The 21,054-nt window shown below is 39.0% G+C and overlaps 1 protein-coding gene across 1 annotated transcript; it reads left to right on the forward strand.

Annotated features, from left to right (window-relative positions):
* The first annotated feature begins 1,739 nt into the window (after positions 1-1,739).
* TTC5 (tetratricopeptide repeat domain 5) lies at positions 1,740-20,762 on the forward strand. Its single transcript, XM_027553437.1, has 10 exons — positions 1,740-1,821; positions 4,970-5,102; positions 6,022-6,233; positions 6,592-6,742; positions 8,114-8,205; positions 10,257-10,313; positions 10,902-11,048; positions 11,210-11,424; positions 14,636-14,780; positions 17,515-20,762. Exons 1-10 carry the CDS (start codon positions 1,771-1,773, stop codon positions 17,632-17,634), a joined length of 1,323 nt encoding a protein of 440 aa, XP_027409238.1. The 5' UTR covers positions 1,740-1,770; the 3' UTR covers positions 17,635-20,762.
* Positions 20,763-21,054: the final 292 nt, after the last annotated feature.

Below are 21,054 nucleotides of genomic sequence, written 5' to 3' on the forward strand. Positions count from 1 at the left end.
TTTTATAGTTCAGTCACTCAGTCGTGTCTGACTCTGCGACCCCATGAATTGCAGCACGCCAGGTCTCTGTCCATTGCCAATTATAGTACCCCAAAGTTAAAATGGTATCCGAGAAAGAGGATGAAAAAATCTTTACTTAAAAGCTCAAAACACCCCTTTCTATTTCATTGCTAATTACACAGATTTTTATAGGTTGAAGAGTTTTTTCTTCCCTATGAAGTTTTAAAATTTGTTGAAAAGTGATTTGAAGAAATAATTTTTGTACATTCATGATTTCTGTCCTGAACCTTTGCTTCCTTTGTTAGGTTCACAGAATCAATTTGAAGTATAAGTAAGCTATAATTAAAACTAAAGAAAAAGTCTGGTGGACTATTACATGCTACTTTTTAAAAACTGCATTCTACTTTAAAAAAATGTAAGAGTTTAATACATTCACATGGAACAAATTCCAAAGGTACAAAAAATTCAGAGTGAAAACTCTTGCCTTTCACTCCTGTTCCTGAACTACTCACTTTTCATTTCTGGAAGCAGTTAGTCTTGTAGTGTCTTGTGTCTCATGCAGAGATAGTCTGCTGCTGTTAAGTTGCTTCAGTGGTGTCCGACTGTGCAACCCGATAGACGGCAGCCTACCAGGCTCCCCCTCCCTGGGGTTCTCCAGGCAAGAACACTGGAGTGGGTGCCCTTTCCTTCTCCAATAGAGATAGTCTATCTAGGTGGAAGCAAATCCTTTTTTTTTTTAAAATTATGTTTGTTTTTGAATAGGTAATACATTTACATGACAAACATTCAAAAGTGTACACAATGAGAAGAATCTTCTTTTCCTAGACAGCTCTCAGTCCCCCTATTTCCCTCTTCAGACACAGTCAATTGTTTCTTAAATACCCTTTGGGATATAGTTTATATAAACATTATTAGTGTACTGATACATATGTGTGTGTGCTGTGTCCAACTCTGTGACTCCATGGACTAGCCTACCAGGCTTTTCACACACACATGTGCACACACACACACACATTACCCAGGGATCCAGTGTGCACATAAACACACACACACACACACTACCCAGGGATCCAGCGTGTGCATACACAGACACACACCCACACTACCCAGGGATCCAGCGTGTGCATACACACACACACACACACACACACACACACACACACTACCCAGGGATCCAGCGTGCCCGCACATACCACACACACACTATTAGTGTATTAGTGATGGCTTTCTTAATACCATTCCAAGTGTAGTCGATTTATTAGGATAGTGTTTTAAAAATTATAAAATTCCTCCTATAAAGAAAATCACTGTAAAGTTTGGAAGACATTCAGGCAAGTTACCTTACCACTGTACTACATTTCCTTCAAAATTTTAAGCTTATAACACAGGCACCCACTTTCTTAGTCTGTTTTTTCCCTGGGGTATTATAATTTTGGTATAAACAAATAGGAATATACGAAACAACAATACGCAGGTACTTAATCTGAGAACATTTTGTTTGCAGGATTTGGAAAAGACAAATTTATGAATTTGAAAGTGATTGCAGACCATTTCCTCTGGGCTATAGGCATTGCAGGCGGATTCTTTACCGTCTGAGCGCCACCAGGGAAATCCACTTAACATAGTTAAGTTTGGAGCGGCGCGCTTCCTAGAAAACCAGCTTTCACTCAGGTGCCGTAAGCCTCCAGAGCTCTAGATGCCGCTGTGGCTCTATCGTGGGGACGGGTATGCGTCTCTATGGTTTTAAGTTGGGGGCGGAGAAGCTGGGAAATGATGGCTGTTGAAGAGGAAGAAGTCAAGGAGGTCTTGCAGAAATTGCAGGTGGGGGTCATAGATTAAAATACATATCTGCTTTTGTTACTTGGGAAGAAGTAGAGAGCCCAGTTTATGCACTGCCTGCGAATTTCTTGACACATACCCGACGCTACTTGTGTCCCCGTGGTTACTATAACAACTCCCGAAGGTGCAGCCGCCACGGGCTAGAGGAGCCCCCCGGGGCCAAGCGACAGGCGCAGCCAGTTTGTTGGGATCCCGTGGTGCTGACCCGACTGCAGTCAATTTCAGTTCTGTAGGGAAGACGATTTATTGCTCCTAACTTTATTCCTGTACATTGTTGCGAGGTTGTATTCCCCCCTCCCCTCATTCACCCATAACAAATAGTATACACGTGTGTTTGGCAGATCTGCAGGCGCTATTACCTATTGCTTGTAGTTTTGATAAGACCATTTCTTCAGTACTTTCATGCTTTCAAATTGGCAACAATCACAGTAATGGCTTGCACCGCGTGAATTCTGGTTACTCTCCTTAGAATTTAACAGTTTTGATTTTTTTGTGTACTCCACAATTCCAGTTTGGGGTCTAATGCAGAAGGCTCCAGACTGCACTCGGTTCACAGTTGACTGTAGTAACTGGGACAGTCTTGTACTTGGTAGATAGGAGCTAATTAATTGCTTGACTCTTTTCTTTTAATAATCCAAGATTTTTCTTAAATCTCAGAAACTGAGTTTTTTGTATTCTAAGGCAGCCTAAAATGTAAATGTTGGACTTATGACAGGTTTGTAACTTTCTTAAAGGCTTCTACAGCAAAAGTTTAAACATTGATGAGATTTCTTTGTTTCTTTAGTAGATTAGACTAATAACACTTTTTAGAGTGTGAGCTTGACCTCACATCCAGTTGTCTTGGATGTAGTTCTTTTCCCTAGTGTGACTGTCTGAAATCAGAGATTCTCAAAGCTAGCACTGTATTACAAACATTGTGTATGTATGTTTGTATATGTATAGAAAAAACCTGAAAAGGTAAACTAAGCCATGGTTATCTCTGGGGTTATTGGGATGGTCATGAGGAATTTTTTACTCTGCTTATTTTACATGTACCTATTTGAATTTTAACAACATATATATATTGATTTTTGCCAGGACAAAAGTTACTAAAAATGTTCACTGTAGCAAAACAAACCAACAAAGCCAAACAATTTCTTGTATGTTTTCTATTACAAATAGAAGCAAACAATAAGACCTTCTCTGCTGCTAAGTCGCTTCAGTCATGTCCGACTCTGTGCGACCCCATAGACGGCAGCCCACCAGGCTCCTCCGTCCATGGGATTTTCCAGGCAAGAGTGATGGAGTGGGGTACCACTGCCTTCTCCAAGACCTTCTCTGTAATTCTTAATATGTGGCTATTGCTGACTGCATGATGAAAGGAAATGGGTTGTAATATTTGCTGAGATCTGTCTTTTCCTGCTCTTATTTGTGGTAGATGCCCTAAGCAGCGAAGTAGAGGATACTGGGGTATCTTGGGGGTGGGTGGGGAAGGTGCAAGGATGGAATGGGAGAATGGAGTAGAGAGAGGAAAAGGATGGTGATGTTGCTATTCATGGGAATGGTGGTAAACTTTATTTCATTGTTATAGATATTTTAGATTAGAAGGAATATATTAAGGATTTTTCTCAAAGTGTATTTTACAGGTCATTTTTATTAAAGTCATGCAGGGTGGTTGTTAAAATGCAGAATTTTGAGTTCTGCTAAAACCACTAACATCAGAATCTCTGTGGGCTGGGTCCTGGAAATAATACAATAAAACTTGAAAAGCACTGTTACAGAAGGAGATAATCTAATTTCATCATTCTGGGTAGAATTTTAACTTCAAATAAGTACTGTGAAGAAAAGTAGGAGTGTGATTTAACAGTAGGGTGGAGGAGGAAGGAGTTACTTTAGTTTGGGTAGTCAGGGAAAGCCTCTCTGAGAAATTGGTGTTTGAACTGAGACCTAAATAATGAAGAGGAATGAGCCACGCAAAGGTCTGGAGAAAGAATGTCCAGGCAGAGGGAACAGCATGTGTGTAGGCAGGATTGAGAGTGGATTTGAGGACCTGGATGAAAGCCAGTGTGGCTTGAATAGTGTAGGAGAGTGATAAGAAGTGAAGTTTGTGGCAGGATGAATGGTGGGAGGTCAGATCTCACAGTCTTCTAGGTCATAATGACCTGAATTTTATTCTGTCTGCAGTGGGAAACTATCTGAGTGTTTGTGACATGACCTACATTTTTGTAAGGCTATCCAGCTATAGTGAGGAGAATGGGAAAGAGTAGAAGCAGAACGACCCGTTAAGAAGCTGTTGGAATAGTTCAGGCAAGTAATGATGCTGATTTAGTTGAGGGTACTCATAGTGACATGGAGACTGGTGGATGGATTTGGGGTGTGAGGCAGAGGTAGTTGGTAAGACTTGGTGGGATTGGATTATACCTTTCTACTGCTGTTTTGTTTTAGGAAAGAATAGATAATGGAAAAGCTTTGATTGATGTCCCAGGAAGACTCAAACAGAGATATTTAAAGAGGAAGGAGAACATTTACTTGGAAAGAATGCAAGCAAGCCAAAGGATGACTTGACAAAAACAACAAACAAAACCCACAAATATCTAAAGAAACAAAACTGCAAAAATACAAAATTTATCAAGCTTAAATTGGCCTGTTTGTCATAGAGAATGGCTCTCCCATGTTTGTCATACTCACAAATGTCACATATTTTCAGATATCGGCATAGGAAAAATCAGAAGTAAGGGATTTTTATTGTTAGGAAGTCCCGTTTTAAGGGTAAATTTCAAAATTTTATACTTTAGGAACCAGTACTAGATAGGATGATCTTATTAACTTTGTTTTATCTCAAGGTGCAAAGCATTTCCTCTCTCCTGACTAAGGTATATGAAGTGCTTAATCATATTGGAAGCTCTGCTGGGTCTAAGAGGAGAGATTGTCAATCATGGTACAGGTTGACTTGGGACAGTGTGAGAGTGGGCTGAACAACTTTCCTTCCCTATCTGCAACCTGCCTCTTGTGTCATTCCTGGGTGAGGTAGAGGATCAGCATTTCCAGGCCAAAAGTTGGTATGGCTAGCCAGTCTCAAAGTTTACTTGTCTGGTATCCTCTCCACTGAACGGAAACTATTCTTATAATGGTCTCATTCTTATATTCCTAGGAACTGGTGGATCAGCTGTATTCATTTCGAGAGTGCTATTTCGAGACACATAGTGTTGACGATGCTGGGAGGAAGCAACAAGATGTGCGGGAAGAGATGGAGAAGACCCTGCAGCAGATGGAGGAAGTAGTGGGTATGAGTCCCAAAAGAACACACAACCCGCTGTTCCTTATTGAAATGTGATGGAGCTTTGCTCTCTCTGTAGACTCTTTGGTATCCTGTTTGTGGTTGCTACAAGTTAGTACAACAGAACATTTCTTCTAAGGGTGCCTGTGTAGGATGGCAGCCTTTCCGTTCCCTAAACTCCATTTCCAAATGCTGTGAAATGAAAAAGACCATACTTATTGCTTGATTACTGTTTCAGTAATCTTCTTAACTGACCTTTCTGCCTCTTAATTTCTTTTACTTTCAAATCTACTTAAATAACGACCATGGCCATAATCTTTCTAAATAATTGCTTCATGAATTTAATCTCATCTCTTGTCTGCCTCTTTGCTCAAGTATCTTCAAAGATTCCTACTCTTGACTGGTTGAGGTCTAAACCAGTCCTTTGTTATTCAAGTCTTCATTGTCTGACTTTTTCCCCCCTACCCTTATCTCTGACTACCTACTCACAGAGGAGCCTTTTGTTTCATTCAGGTTGAACCATCCATCCTCCCATGGACATGCCACATGTATTTCTCCTTTCTGCTTCTTTGTCTTTGTTTACATCATTTTTCTTCCTGGAATGTCTTGTCTTTTCTCCTTTTCACTTTGTAAAGTCCATTCATTGGGTGTATGTCGTATGCTCTTTTTCATTGTGTTTTAATTTTCCATGGACAGACATTGTCCTCTCCACTAGATTGTAAGCCCCTCAAAGGTAGGGATAATGCTTTCTTTGTTACCTTGTTTTCTAACATAATAGTCTGCATGTGGTAGGTTTTCAATAAATTATTTGTTCATGAAGATTTTCCTTAATTATTTGATTGCTAGAACTGGCATAGGGTGATTCTGTACCCTGGTCTCACCTGTAAAACTGTCTGGATTTCCTTTATCTTTTCCCTTCGTCCTAGGTTCTGTCCAGGGCAATGCACAGGTTCTGATGCTGACTGGGAAAGCACTGAATGTGACTCCTGACTATAGCCCCAAGGCTGAGGAGCTTCTGTCTAAGGCTGTGAAGCTGGAGCCCAAGCTGGTAGAAGCCTGGAACCAGCTGGGTGAGGTGTACTGGAAGAAAGGGGATGTTGCAGCTGCCCACACCTGCTTCTCAGGAGCTCTCACCCATGTGAGCTGCCCACTGTACCCTCAGAAAACACAGATGGGGAGGATGGGATTTCTCTGGTTTTGTGAGTTTCCCTAGGCCATGAATACCAGAGTAGAACTGCATGGGAACTAGGAGAACAGAATCAGAAGAGGGGAGAAAGGATAGGGGAGCAGACTTGGATGAGGAAGAAGATGATGGGACCAGGTTCAGAGGTAGATGAGAAGTGTAGAAAAGTAACCAAGTTGATCCTTGTAGATGGGCATCTTAGATACAGATGGCAGTAAGAATTAAGATGAAAAATTAGAAGCCTGGAATAAAATAGATCTGCAAAGGAGAAATAGAACCATGCAGGTTAAGTATATGGCTTCTCCATTTGCAGTGCAAGAACAAAGTCTCCCTTCAAAACCTGTCAATGGTGCTTCGCCAGCTGCGGACTGACTCCGGAGATGAACATTCTCGCCACGTCATGGACAGTGTCCGACAGGCTAAGTTGGCTGTGCAGATGGACATCCTTGATGGCCGCTCCTGGTGTGAGTGCTTTCAAAAGATCTCCAGCAGGTTTCTAGAGCAGTGGTTCTCAACTGTGGCTGCACACCAGGATCATCTGGAGCCCATCTGTTGAGTCTGACTCTTAAGTGTGAAGCCAGGGCATCTTTGCTTTGAAGGAGCCCAGAAGGTATTTTGATGAACCACTATTCTAGTACCTCTTGGACCTTTTCATTGAAGAGAGGAGGCTTATGTTTCCCTGTAAGCAAAGTGGGGCTTTTGTGCAGTCTCCTGTTGTTTCCTTTGGGTTCGTTTTTGCCTCTTTATCCCAGAGGAATTTTGGGTATACCCTGAGTATAGTGTCCTCACTGGTTTGTTTCAGATGTGGGGCCTTTCATATAGACTTTTGAGGGTGACCAAAATAGTTATACTTAGCTCTTGGGCTCTGAGATGATCCATCACTGTGTTTCTCAGTTTTTTTCTCTGCCCTTCCACCCCAACTTAGGAGGCACAGGATGGCTAGAGTTGGTTGGAGTTGGATATTTCCCTTCTTGCATATGGAAGGCTAGAGTTAGCTGGAGTTGGTTATTTCCCTTCCTTAGGTCAGTTACCTTCTGATAATACCTTAGCAGGTTAAGCTCTGGTTAACTAGTTTCTCCTGGGGGTACTTGTTAAGAATGGAGTGTTCAGGAGTTCCCTGGTGGCCTAGTGGTTAGGATCCCAGGTTTTTACTGCTGTAGCCCAGGTTCAGTCCCTAGTTGGGGAATTGAGATCCCTCAAGCCATGTAGTGTGGCCAAAAAACCCCACGCAAACAACAAAAACAAGAATGGTGTGCTTTGGCATATTTCAAAAAAGTTTCTTTGTCCCCTCCCTCTGCTAGAAGTATGAGGGTATTCTTCGATATTTGCTATGGGAATCTGGTTGAGTTCTTGGAGGGAAATCTTACAATATTGTTGGGGGTCCCTTATGACTGGCACCCCTGGAGTTTTTAACTCCCAGGTTTGTCCACGGTGAGGCTCCAGAATTCATCAATTTCAGTTTAGGTTTTCCTACCCCAGCACTGTTGCTGTGGTAGCTCCTGAGTTTCTGCTAAGTGATAACTCCCTGTATTCAGCTCTGTCTGTCTAATTTTGGAGCAGTGGTTTACCCCTATTGTCTCCTTTATTATGCACCCAAGAGGAGTTGGAGAAGGAAATGGCAGCCCACTCCAGTGTTCTTGCCTGGAGAATCCCGGGAACGGGGGAGCCTGGTGGGCTGCCGTCTATGGGGTCTCACAGAGTCGGACACGACTGAAGCTACTTAGCAGCAGAGGAGTTGTGGATCTTTTAGTCTGTTCAGCTTTTTACTTGTTAGGATGGAGTGGTGACTTTAAGCTCCTTACATGCATAACCAGAAACCTGTGTTTCTCTTTTAGATATTCTGGGGAATGCCTACCTTTCTCTTTACTTCAATACTGGCCAGAACCCTAAGATCTCCCAGCAAGCCCTCAGTGCTTATGCCCAAGCAGTAAGTATTTATGTTCACCCAGGCTGGATATGTAGAGGCAGCAACAGGAGCAAAAATGTTGTTCAGTCTTCTTTGTGGCATTTTAGCGAGCAGCATGGGGAGTGTTTGCTGGCATCTGATGGGTATGGTTTTGTGGAGCCAGTCCTGCAGAGGTGAGGTATTTCTTCCTATAACTTGAGTATTAGCCATCGTTTGCAGTGTGTGCCTCAGTGCGAGGTAGCTGTTTGAGCTGTCTAGAGTTCTTATGTAGGCGTGTGCAACCAGATCACAGAGCCCATCCCAATATGTTCATCTTTTTGAATGGGGAAAATGTGTATGTTAAAAATAATGTTTATTAATATATATATACACATTAAAAAGATTAAAACTCTGCTACTTAAGTATAAATTAAGCAGTATCCCCAGGTTAACCATTAAATAGTATGAATCTGGATTTCCCACAGGCTAAAATAGAAAATAGCAGGGAGTCCATTCTATATTATATCCTAGGGATTAATTCACTGGAGCTTATGCTTTGCCTTAGGCTTTCAGGCTGTTTATATTAATATCCACTTGTAGGGCGGTTTCCTTCAGGCTTTGAGTGCATGACTGCTCATTGTTAACAAAGTTTACATTGGCCTCCTGAGTACTTTTTATTTAGACTTCGTATTCACCTGCTTTTGTTTTCTCTTGACATAGAGACTCACTTTTTAACTTATTTATTTTGCTCTGAGTGGCAGAATAAGGAATATAGCTACATTATATTCATGTTTGCAGTTTAGGGACTGTTCTTTTTTCTTTCTTTTTTTTACCATCCCACAGAAACTTTATTTTTCACAAAACTGAATTCTGAAACATAGATAACCATTTTTAATAAGCACAGTCAAATTTTTAATCACAGAATGTCTCCAAGAATTATAGCTTTAAAATACACAACCAATTTTTGTATTTCAAAAATATCTAACTCAAATAAGTTAGTTTCTTAAAAAGTACACTTCTCATACTGTTTGTTTGGATTTACCCGACCCTGGTGCACTCTGGTGCAGCCATGCCGAGAAGCCGTGGGGACGGATGTGTGTACTGTGCTCTTCTGTTGCTCTGTGCTGATGACTGCAGCTCACCCGGTAGGACTTGCACCCGTGACAGAGGAACATGCAGTAATAAGATGGCTTTTTAAAAAATGACAGAGACGACTTCCTCACACACTGTGCTTCTCACTGTAGCCTTAACAGTGGCATTTAACTCAACCCAACCTGTGTAGTCAGCAGGTTTGGTTTTACTCAATCAGGGAACTTTCTAGGCAGAAGTATTTTGTTTTACTCTGATTTCTTAATCTGGTAACTGCTTACATTTTAAGGTATAATGTGATGTACTCCTTTAAAATTTTATATTTGGCTTCTGCTAAATAATTGCTTTTAACTCTTAATTTCTTCATCAGACCTGCATTTTTTTAAACATATTTGAACCAGTCATTTAAATAGTTTTAATTCCTATTGTTTGTGCTTTTGCAGTGTGCCCGGCAGTGAATAGAATTAAAAAAAATAAAGTAATCATAGCCACGAAGATAGCTGCAGATACGTTTGTCTATACTGCTGTGTGGTTTCTGGCTATCTATTTAAATTAGCAAATCAGAATTTGGCTTTCTCTGTGTGTTTTAAGGGGGTTTAGATGTAGCAACGTGATTCCATTTGTGTCTGAAGCTGGACTCATGGGCAGAGGAAATGTGTTAAATCAGCATCATTTGTTTTCTAGATTTTCTTCATTTGTATTAGCATCTCATTAATTAAAATTTTTTATCAGATATTAGTCACATATTACTTCTATCTTTATACTATTACGTGGGTAAATTATAATCTGTTTTAAAGTTCCATGCACATACAAAGCCCTTACATCCTTGAGGTTTCAGGGACTGTGTAATATGTTCTACACAAGCATTTACTGTATTATAGTGTGGGTATAGGAAACAATTTGACAAGCAGAAACTTAAAAAGGAGACAAGGTTTAGGACATGTTGTGTATGGCCGTCTTAAGACTGAGACAAGAGCCACTGATGGTCTTCTTATTCCACTATAGGAGAAAGTTGACAGGACAGCTTCCAGCAATCCTGATCTTCATCTGAACAGGGCAACGGTAAAAATAAAAAGAAATTATCATTTATACTGGGGAGTGGTCATCTGAAAGTCAAATACATAAGCTATCTAGGTCTTAGCCTGTGAGGATAACAGTATTCGTAGGGACAAAGTTGGGTACTAACTGCTAGAGGAAAGCTAAATTATTTCTGGGAAAAACTTGCTTAGTTTGACTAAAGTATCTGGAGGGAAAGGAAAGGGGGCTGAGTTGGTGGGAGGGTGAATAGAGGATGAGGGGCGCAGTTTACAAGACTTTCCTAAAATGTTCATTATAAAAATAAAAATAGAATCACCCAATATATGCAACTTAACTGTTTTAGAGTTTGGAAGTTAGCTTCTTTGAAATGATTTCACCTTTGAGGTTGTGATCACCTTGGCCAGGAAAAAAGGATATAAGGTATTAACCAGCTCTTCATGCAGTTTATTTGTAGAACAGGAAAAAAACCGGGAATGTTTGTAGAGTAGGAAAACAGTTGGGAACAGGAGAACAGTTTATTTCTCAAAATTCCTAGCCCACTGTGCTAGCCCACTTCTGCATAGTTTGTGTTAAACATACTTTAATTGGGAGGATTTGTTACTTCTTGTGCAGTTACATAAATATGAGGAGAATTATGGTGAGGCCCTGGAGGGCTTCTCTCGGGCTGCAGCACTGGACCCTGCCTGGCCAGAGCCCTGGCAACGAGAGCAACAGCTCCTGGATTTCCTGACTAGATTAACCAGCTTCCTTGAGAGCAAGGTAAAGATGTCTGAAGACTGAATCCTACTTTTATACGGTCAATAAAATAGTAGGCCTCGGTAGTACTGACCCTGCAGAAGTGGGTAGGTGGTGGGGAGGACTGGACTCTCAAGGAGAGTGATTAGTTTCCAGCTTCTTACCTGTTTCCTTTTCCTTTGCAGGGAAAGGTGAAGACCAAAAAGTTACAGAGCATGCTGGGAAACTTGCGCCCAGCCCACCTGGGCCCTTGTGGTGATGGGCGCTATCAGTCAGCCTCGGGGCAGAAGGTGACTCTGGAGCGCAAGCCCCTGAGTGCTCTGCAGCCTGGTGTAAATAGTGGAGCTGTGGTCCTGGGAAAGGTGGTGTTCAGCCTTACCACGGAGGAGAAAGTCCCCTTGTGAGTTTCTCTCGCCTTTTCTCTTTTTCATCCTTTTAAACTAGTTGCTCTCATTTCTTGGCCTTTCTCTGAAACTTGAAGATAATTGTTAGTGGTCAGAGATCAGTGAGTTCTCTTTCCCTTCTGTGACTGTCCCAAGAGACATTGTATTGTCTAAGTAATGTCTGACAGTCTCTCTGTAGATTCTGTTACCACCCAGTTTTTCCCTGAGTTTGGTGTTCTGTCGACTCTTATATCTGAAGCTGAAATTTGACAGCTACATTTTTTTTATAAGATAGGAAATCTTTTTATAAGATGGAAACCTTAAAATTCTCCTACCTCTTTGTGTTTTCATGATCATAGAAATAGAAGGAGAAAGAATTCTAAATCCTGTTTGGACTTAGGTATGCCTAAGCACTTCTGGAAGGTGAGCTTTGAGTTTGAGTTTAAGGACTGTTGGAGAGATTCTCTCAGATATTATTCAACAAATATTCATTGAGCATCTGCTATATGTGTTGTAGGGAGTTAAAAAAAAATGTAACACATCCAAGTGAACGGTTCTTATAGCTGAGCAGAGGAAATGAGTTAAGAATATTCATTTAGAAAATTTTAACTTTTGAAAAATGAGGGTTCAGTCAGTGCCATCATTCCTTGGTCCTTTGCTCAATTCCCAATCCCTGATTGACTGGTTTCCTTTTTCTGTTTTCTGCTGAAACTTTTTTGTTTCTGGAATCACTAGTGTTTGATCCAGTAGCTTCTATTACATGGCTCCACAGCATTCTGACTTCTCTGTTACTATTGCCTTTCAAATTCCTTCTGCTTCAATCAAACTATAATACAGTTCCTACTGTATACCTGATTTTCCTCCATGGCATTTTTGTGGTGTATGTGTTTGAAGAATTGAAGAACAGGAAGATAGTTGAGAAAAGTTTAGTTACTAGAGCAGACCTTAGAGTTAAGAGGAATGAGGAAGAAGTATAAACAAAGGTAGGTTTAGGGGCCCCAGAACAAATATTTTGCTACTCTTTGGTTTCTCTTTTTCTGCCTAATTTCTAAATGTTAAGTTCGAGGTGGACTCTGTTTTTGTTTCTTTCCTTTCTCTGCTGCTAAGTAACTTCAGTCGTGTCCAACTCTGTGCGACCCCATAGACGGCAGCCCACCAGGCTCCCCAGTCCCTGGGATTCTCCAGGCAAGAACACTGGAGTGGGTACAGGATGGCAAATAGATGCCACCTTTGATCACCTGGCAGTGGCTGCATGACTTAACTGTTTAGAGGATTCTGAGGCTTTTTCACCAGGAGAGGATGCTGTGCTTGATTGCAGTGTCTGCTGTGAGTTCGAGTGTGCCAAGTGGGCGTGAGCACTGATGCCTCACCATCTCATTTGTAGGTCATCTCTTTTGGTGATGTCATGTAAACCCAAGGCTTTGGCTGCCTCCTCTATGCTCACAGGTCTAGCTCCAGCCCAAGCCTCAATTCCAAGTTTTGGATTCCTATATGCAGCTGCCTCTGGGCTTTGATAAAATCTCTAACTCATTGTGTTCAAAATTACTTATGTCATCTTTCTCTGTCAATTTGCTTCACCTCCCTGAATTCTTTGTCAATCAATGGTATCACCTCTAGTCAGTCACTTAAGACTTCTGAGTTCTAACTTCTCCCTTCTCTTGCCTTGAAGCATTCGCCAAGATCAATAGATACACCTTTTAGTCCCTACTTCTTTGTGTCTACTAATTTAATTCAGCCCCAGCACTTCTCCAGACAAGTCTCCTTATTCCCTGTTTTTCCTCCAGTATTCCACAGTGTGAAGAAATTTGCCCCAGATACAGATTTGACCATTGCTGTTTCTTATTTAAAATCTCTTACTGATTATGTAACTTTTGGGATGAAGTTTTAACTCCTTAGTTTAATACACAAAACCCTTAATGATTTTTTCCCTGTCTACTGTCTTCCGTCATTTTTCCTCTTGTACATTTTATTCCAACCTTAGGATTATTTTGTAGGTTTCAGAACAGCTATTTTCATGCCTCTGTGTCTTTACACACAGTTATTGTACCTGGATAATCTTTTTGCTGCTTCTTGATATAGATTACATTTTTCCCCCCAAAATTCTATTATAAAATTTTCAAACATACAGCAAAATTGAAAGAATTTTACAGTGAATATTTGTGTACTTATATTCTACTATTCATATTTTATTATACTTAGTTTATCACATATCTGTCTATTCCCTTATTCGTCTGTTGATCTCTTATTTTTGGTGCATTTCAAAGTAATTACAGACATTAGTATGTATTCAGCATGCAGTCATTAACTAGAGTTCAGTATTTGTTTATAGTTTTCTTCTTTTTTATGTAAAATTTACATACAATGAAATGTGAAAATCTTAGTGTACATTCCTAAGTTTTGACAAATGGATATTCTCATATAACCCAGATGCCTATAGAGAACAATACCACCACCTCAGGAAGTTTTCTCATGTCCGTTTCTTATCAAGCCCTATTCCCTTCCCTGTAGAGGTTTTTTATTTCCACTGAGGATTAATTTTCCTGTTTTAACCCAAGTAGTTTTTCATTTCTTAAGATTCAGTTTGAGGGTCTCATCTAAACGGAAGCCTTCCTGGCTTTCCATTGATTTAGACATTCTCCTCTGGGCCCCCACAGCCCAACCTTTGGCTTCACTGAATTCAGCACAAGGAAAGAGCTATTCTGGAACCTTTTGCAGTTGTATTGTAAGTGATGGTTTAATTTTCGGACATCCACTAGACTAATAAAGTCACTCATAGCTGGATTGATGTCGTACTGCTAAGCACAGTGGCTGACACCTGATAGGTAATCAGTGAAAGTTTGTGGAATTAAGTAAATTGACAGTGATGGTTAGAGAGTTTGATATTGTGACAGTTAAATTGGTAGAGCAGGAATACTGTTCTGCTGTAACATTTTGAGCTAATTCATTATTAATATTTGTTGAAGGCTTCAGTGTGCACGTTTCCCAGGTTCTTGGGAAAGTGAGAGATTGATGAGTCTTACGGACGTTTTTTAAAGATACATATCTAAGACAAATGAGCCCTCAGGCGTACACAGTGAATGATGGTACCTGCCATAGGATTTCTAAGGAAGTAACTATGAAAGCATTGTTTATTTTGCTGGTATTATTAAAATCACTGTTTCTGATTTTCTTTGCTGCTCACTTCTTTTTTTTTCCCCTTGTCTCTCTTAACCCATCTTAACCTGGCAGTACATTTGGCCTGGTAGATTCAGATGGACCTTGCTATGCAGTTATGGTGTATAATATGGTGCAGAGCTGGGGAGTACTCATTGGGGACTCTGTAGCCATCCCTGAGCCTAACCTTCGTCTTCACCGAATTCAGCACAAGGGAAAGGTAAGTGATGGCTAGGATTCTTTCTCAGCTCATAGGCTCTCAAAGTGGGACCAAGTTTACCTCTTATAAAAAATATATATGTAAGGTAATGCATATATATGTGTGTATGTGTTGTATGATATCCTATATCTACACACACATATATAATTATTTTTTACTAAAAGCTAGATTATTATTATTTTTTTGGTTTTTCTTTATTAAAAACTGCTGGTAAACAAAGAGAATTTAAAAAATGGACTGAACAGAGCAAAGAAAAATACATATGATATCACATGTGGAATCTAAAAAAGCTGAACGTGTGAAAACAGTAGATGGTGGAATTGGGGAGGTTTTGTTTAAGGATACAAACTTGCAACCAGTAGATAAATAAGTCCTGGAGACCTAATGCACAGCATAGTGATTATAGACAACAATATGGAATTATAAACTTCAAAGTTGCCAAGAGACTAGATCTTAATTGTTCCCACCATAAAAAAGAAATGGTAATTATGAGATGTGATAGAAGTGTTAGCTAATACAGTGGTGGTAATCACATTGCAGTATATAAATATATCAAATTAACACATTGTATTGTATACCTTCAACTTATATAATGTTATATGCCAATTATTTCAATAAAAATAAAATTTTAAGAATAGACTGAAATACTCTCATTCACATGCTATTGCTGTTAACAGTTTGGTATGTAAACCTATAGTCTCTTCTTTTCATAAAAATATACACACATTGTATGTATATTTTAAATTATGAGTGGCATATTATATGCAGATGTTTGTGAACATTTCCTTTGGTTTTCCATATTCTACAACTTTGCTTTGAGTTAAGACAGAGGAGCTGATGAGGATAGTAAAAATTTACTGAACACTTAACTGACTCTAGACACTGTGTTTAGAGTTTTACTGCCTGCACTGGCTCATTTAATCCTCAGAGCAGGTGTTTAACCACTTTTTCAAACCATTTAGATCTAGGGTCAGCAAGTTATGACTGATTGACCAAATCTGGCTCATTGCCTGTTTCTATATGACTTGTGAGCCCAAAATGGTTTCTATATGTTTAAATAAAAACAACGGAAAGAATAATAATTTATGGTATGTGAAAATTACAGGAAATTAAAATTTCAGTGTGTTTGTAATTAAATTCTTTTAAAACAAAGTATGCTCATTTGTTTACTGTTATCTGTGGCTACTTTGGGGTTTTCCCAAGTGGCTCAGTGGTAAAGAACCTGCCTGCCAATGCAGGAGGTGGAGGAGTTTCAGTTTGATCCCTGAGTTTGGAAGAGTCCCTTGAGGAGGGCATGGCAACCCACTCCAGTATACTTGCCAGGGAAATCCCATGGACAGAGGAGCCTGGTGGGCTACAGTCCATGGGGTCACAGAGTCAGACATGACTGGGCATGCATGTGGCTGCTTTTACACTATAGTGTCAATGTTGAACGGTTTTGGGACAGAGACCATATGACCCACAAAGCCTAAAATATTTACTTTTTGACTTTTTACAAAAAAATTTGCTGATCCCAGATCTAGATTATTTAGAGTTTTTTTTTTTTTTTTTAATTCTAAAAGTACCGTAGTAAATATTTTTATCTGCCCATATCCATGATTATTACATAAGTTTAATTAATTGACTAAAGAAATAAAGTGAGTTTCTAAGGTAAAATCTTAGTTTCAAAGCTTATGCAGTCTATGACTTTTGATATATACTGCCAAACTAGTTTTTGGAAGGTTCTACCAGTTAATACCAACAGTGAATGTAGTTGTATTTCTTTGCAATTCTCTGTAGAAATCTTTGAACTATTTGCTGATTTTTTGTGAAAAGGATAGTATCAGTATTCTTTGGCTTTGGTTTCTTGATTATTGGTGAGGTTGAAAATTATATTAATATGTTTATTGACTATAATCCTTTATAAATTTTTTTTGGGGGGGTCACTTACTCATGTTCCTGTTAGGATGTTTCAAAAAATTGTTTTATGAGAATCTCTTTACTTTGACTTAAAAAGAACCTCCTTTACATTCCAAGTGGAACAGTGTATTTTGTATAAAGAATTTTTAGCAACATGTTTACAACTCAAAGTACATTTGAACTGATAAAGTGAGCTGATATCTTCTGTTATTAGGAGAATGTTTAAAATCTACCTTCTGTTAATTCCTCCTTATAAAAAAGGAGAAGTCAATCTATATTTGGCAGATTAATTTATAGCCTAACAAACACTTGATCTAAGAGTTCCTCAGACTTTCCATTGGCTCTGGATTGCCCACTGTGTGTATTTAGTTATAATTGTTGATAAACACTGCGGGAAGGGCAGATTTTGTAGAGCCAGTGGGACTCTTTGTTGGGCATTGCCAGGATCCTGTCCTTTTTGAATTAGAGAATTGTCCCCCCCCCCTTTTTTTTTTAATTTTTATTGGAGTATAGTTGATTTACAATGTTTTGTTAGTTTTGGGTGTACAGCAAAGTGTTATCAGTTATATATGTACATACATCCACTTGTCCCTTTCTTGTAATAACAGTACTGGCAGTCTACCTGCCCCAGATATTCCTTGTGAAGATTGAAAACTTTGGGAAAATTGCATTCCCTATGTAAGCTCAGGTTTGTTTAATGTGAGATGGAGGTAAGGGGTGTATCTACTGAAGAAGGTAGAAAGGAGGGGAAGAAAGTCAATATGGTATATCCCTGTGCAGGAGTTTCTTCCATCCTAGGATCTGTAATTAGTTTCTGTATATTTGTCTTTTCCAGGACTATTCCTTTTCCAGTGTTCGTGTGGAGACACCTCTCCTGCTGGTGGTGAATGGGAAGCCTCAGGGCTCCAGCAGCCAGGCTGCTGCCACGGTGGCATCGAGGCCACAGTGTGAATGACCCTCCTTGGATTGCATGCTGAAGAGAGAGTGGAGGCAAGGAGATAAGCTCAAGGGCACTCGGCAGCTCCATCAGCCACTTCTAGTTACACAGCTGGAATTGGGGGGATGTTTTAGATGACAACTTTCCTTCCTTTGCCCTGTAAGACACTTGTGTCTTGTATTACGTTTCAGCTCTCTCTGGGGCCACACATGTTCATGGGATATCTCTCCTGCCTCTTTGCTTGCTCTTCTGTGTTTTGGCAAAGAGTGTGGAATTGGTAGAAGGGTTGGGACCTTGTCACAGGATAGAGTCCCCAAGGTTCCCCTTCTTGCCTCCTTCCTGAGCCTCATGTGTATATATCATTTCTGTATTTATTGCTAAGGGAGGGGGCTTAATTTTTTAATGACTTAGTTTTTAAGCAATTTTTATTTTATTTTTATTTTAAAATTTAGGTTCTTCCCCTTCTTTGGGGCTGGAACAAAATTAAATTTGTTTGGAAAAAAAAATACCGTGTAGTTTGGCTTGTTTCATTCTCTCCAGGCTTGAATTCTTGGTTTTAGGATCACTTCAATCCATTGGCGCAATACCCCTCCCCCACTTTTTTCTTTATTCAAAATAGTTTATTTTTCTTTCAGTTAAAAGAAATCTGACAATAGGCAGCTCGGGGCAGGAATGGCAGTTCCATGAAGTCACTGTGAACCAACTTTCTTCCGTTTCCCTTTTCTGTCATCCTCAGGAGTGGTCCTTATCATGTCCAACATGACAGCAGTACTGTTCTAACAGTGGCATTAGGCTGAAAGACAAGTCAGAGTTAGATACTCAGTACCTTTAGGCTCTAGTGATATATTTTGTAATAGTTTTGCTTAATATTCTTGCAGGAAAATAGGGAAATAGGAGGGAGGATTATTAACCAGCTGAATGGTTACATCCAGAGAGTTCATTAATGGATACAGATTAATTTGGAAGACTTCTAGTGCTGTGCCTCAGGTCTTTGTCCTTGCTCCTTGAATATCATTGATGACCCATTCAGTTTATGAAGAATGTAAAATATGGAGAAGTCCTTAGAGAATGGATGATAGAATAAACGTCAGTCTATCTTAAGAAGTTATAAGGGCTGAATCTAAAATAAAAATTGAAGTCCATTCTTTTGGTCTAAAAAGGGCAATTTTCTAAGGTATATCTTCGACATCATGTACGAAAAATTACTCAGAATTTTAATAGATAAGATAAAGTCAGTAGAAGTAACTAGTATGATATAGTTGCAAAACACTTTTTTTTAAGGTTATACCAATGAGAATATAGTGTACATTCTCTGCTAGCCAGGGAGAGTTTTTAATACATTGTCTGGCAGACCGCATGTGGAGCCTTGTATCCGGTTTTGATTGTTGATTGTGAGGTATATAGTCATGAAACAGTGATCAGGAACTTAAGGGAATGTAAAATATCTTGACAAATGGTTGAACGATTGGGAAGGAGGAGGGTGGTAAGATGTGTATATTAAAGTCAGTAGAGGAGATCCAATTGTTGTTTAGTTGCCAAGTTGTGTCTGACTCCTCTGCGATCCCATGGACTGTAGCCACTCTGCTCCTCTGTCTGTGGTATCTTCCAGGCAAGAACACTGGAGTGGGTTTCCATTTCCTTCTCCAGGGGATCTTCCGGACCCAAGGGTCGAACCTGTGTCTCCTGCATCTCATGCATTGCATTGCAGGTGTATTCTTTACCTGCTGAGCCATCTGGGAAGAGAGGAGGTCCAATAACTACGCCTTTTATTCAGGTCCTGAGACAAGGTGACATATCTGTGTTGGGCCAGACAATAGAAAGATGGCCAGTAGGTGACAGAAGTGGAACTTAAAAGATTTAATGACAAAATATATGTACAGTTGAGTATACAAAATATACATGTATAGTTTAAAGAGTAATTAGAAATGTCCACTTATGATCTCATCTTGTTTTTACAGATAAATATCTCATTGTTTGATTATGCCACAATGCATTCATTCTATTGTTAAAGAATATTGGATTTCTTTTTTTTTTTTGCTATTAAGGCAGTACATTATTAGTATTCTTTATGTGTCCTGATGAGTAAGAATAAGAATTTCTTTTATAGCAATGGTTCTCAAAGAGTTGTGATGCATACCAATATGTGAGAACCATTGTTTCAGAGTACTGGCACAAGGGTAGAATTGCTGGGTCATGGAGTTACATACACTCAGCTTTTTTTGAGAAATATCAAATGTTTTAAAAGTGGTTATACCAGTTTATCTCTGCTGTCAGTGGATGAGTCTTCTTAATGAGTCTTCTGCATCCCCATTTCTGTTTGGTTCCCTCATTATGTTTTAGGATTCACAAATATAGGAAATTTGAATATTTTCCTGTGGCCTTAATGTGCATTTCTCTCTCTATTAATGGCTTTGAGCATCCTTTCATATACTTTTTCATGGTAAAATGCCTATTTGTGTCTTTGCCCACTTGTGCATTGGATTTCAAATGGATTTGTAGGATTTACTTATCTCCTGTACTGATCTTTGGTCATTTTATGTGCTGCAAACATCTAAGAGTTTTTAGCTTTTTTTTTTTTTTAAGTCTATATTGGATCTTTTGTTGAACAGAATTCTTAATTTCAGCATTATTGAATTTATCAATATTTTCTTTTATGATTAATGCTATTTGTGTTTTAATAAGTCCTTCCCTATCCTGAAGTCATCAAAACATTTCCTCTCTATTGTTTTTATGAATTTTTAACATTTTGTCTCTTTCTTTTATTAGGACCTTTCCTTATGTTGTGATGTAAATATATAATTTTTTTCCCAATGAGTAATTGATTGGTCCAGCACCTTTTACCACTGATCTTTAAAGCCCAGTCTGTCTTAAATTTTCATATATAGTATGTAGGTCTGTTTCTGAGCTTTCTCTTTCTGATCTTTTCTGATCTATTTCTTTATTTCTATACCAGTACCATATTGTGTTAAAGTTTTATGAAAAGTCAGTATCCAATCAGAGTAACAGTGAGCCATGTTGTCCGTAACCAGTGAGCCCATTTATATTTTAGTATCTAAATTTTCATGAAAAATTCCTCTGGGATTTTGCTTGGATTGCATTGAATTTATAGATCAATTTAGGAAGAATAAACATGTTTATAACACTGACTCTGCTTTTCCATGATTTTCTTTATTTATTTAAGTCTTCTTCAGTGTCTTTCAATATAATTGTATACTTTCTCTGGGAAAGCCCTGTATATCTTTTATTAGAATTTTTTTCCTAGATACTTCATAGTTTTTTATGCTATTATAAATGGTATAATTTGTAAAATGACATTTTCTAACTGTACTTGAGATATACAATTGACTATTTTATATATATATTATATATATATATATATTTGTGGCTGTGACTTTTTTTGAACTCTCTCATTCTAATAATTTGTTGATTCCTTTGGTT

This window comes from Bos indicus x Bos taurus, chromosome 10 (assembly GCF_003369695.1).
Source record: "Bos indicus x Bos taurus breed Angus x Brahman F1 hybrid chromosome 10, Bos_hybrid_MaternalHap_v2.0, whole genome shotgun sequence".
NCBI classification, from domain to species: domain Eukaryota; kingdom Metazoa; phylum Chordata; class Mammalia; order Artiodactyla; family Bovidae; genus Bos; species Bos indicus x Bos taurus.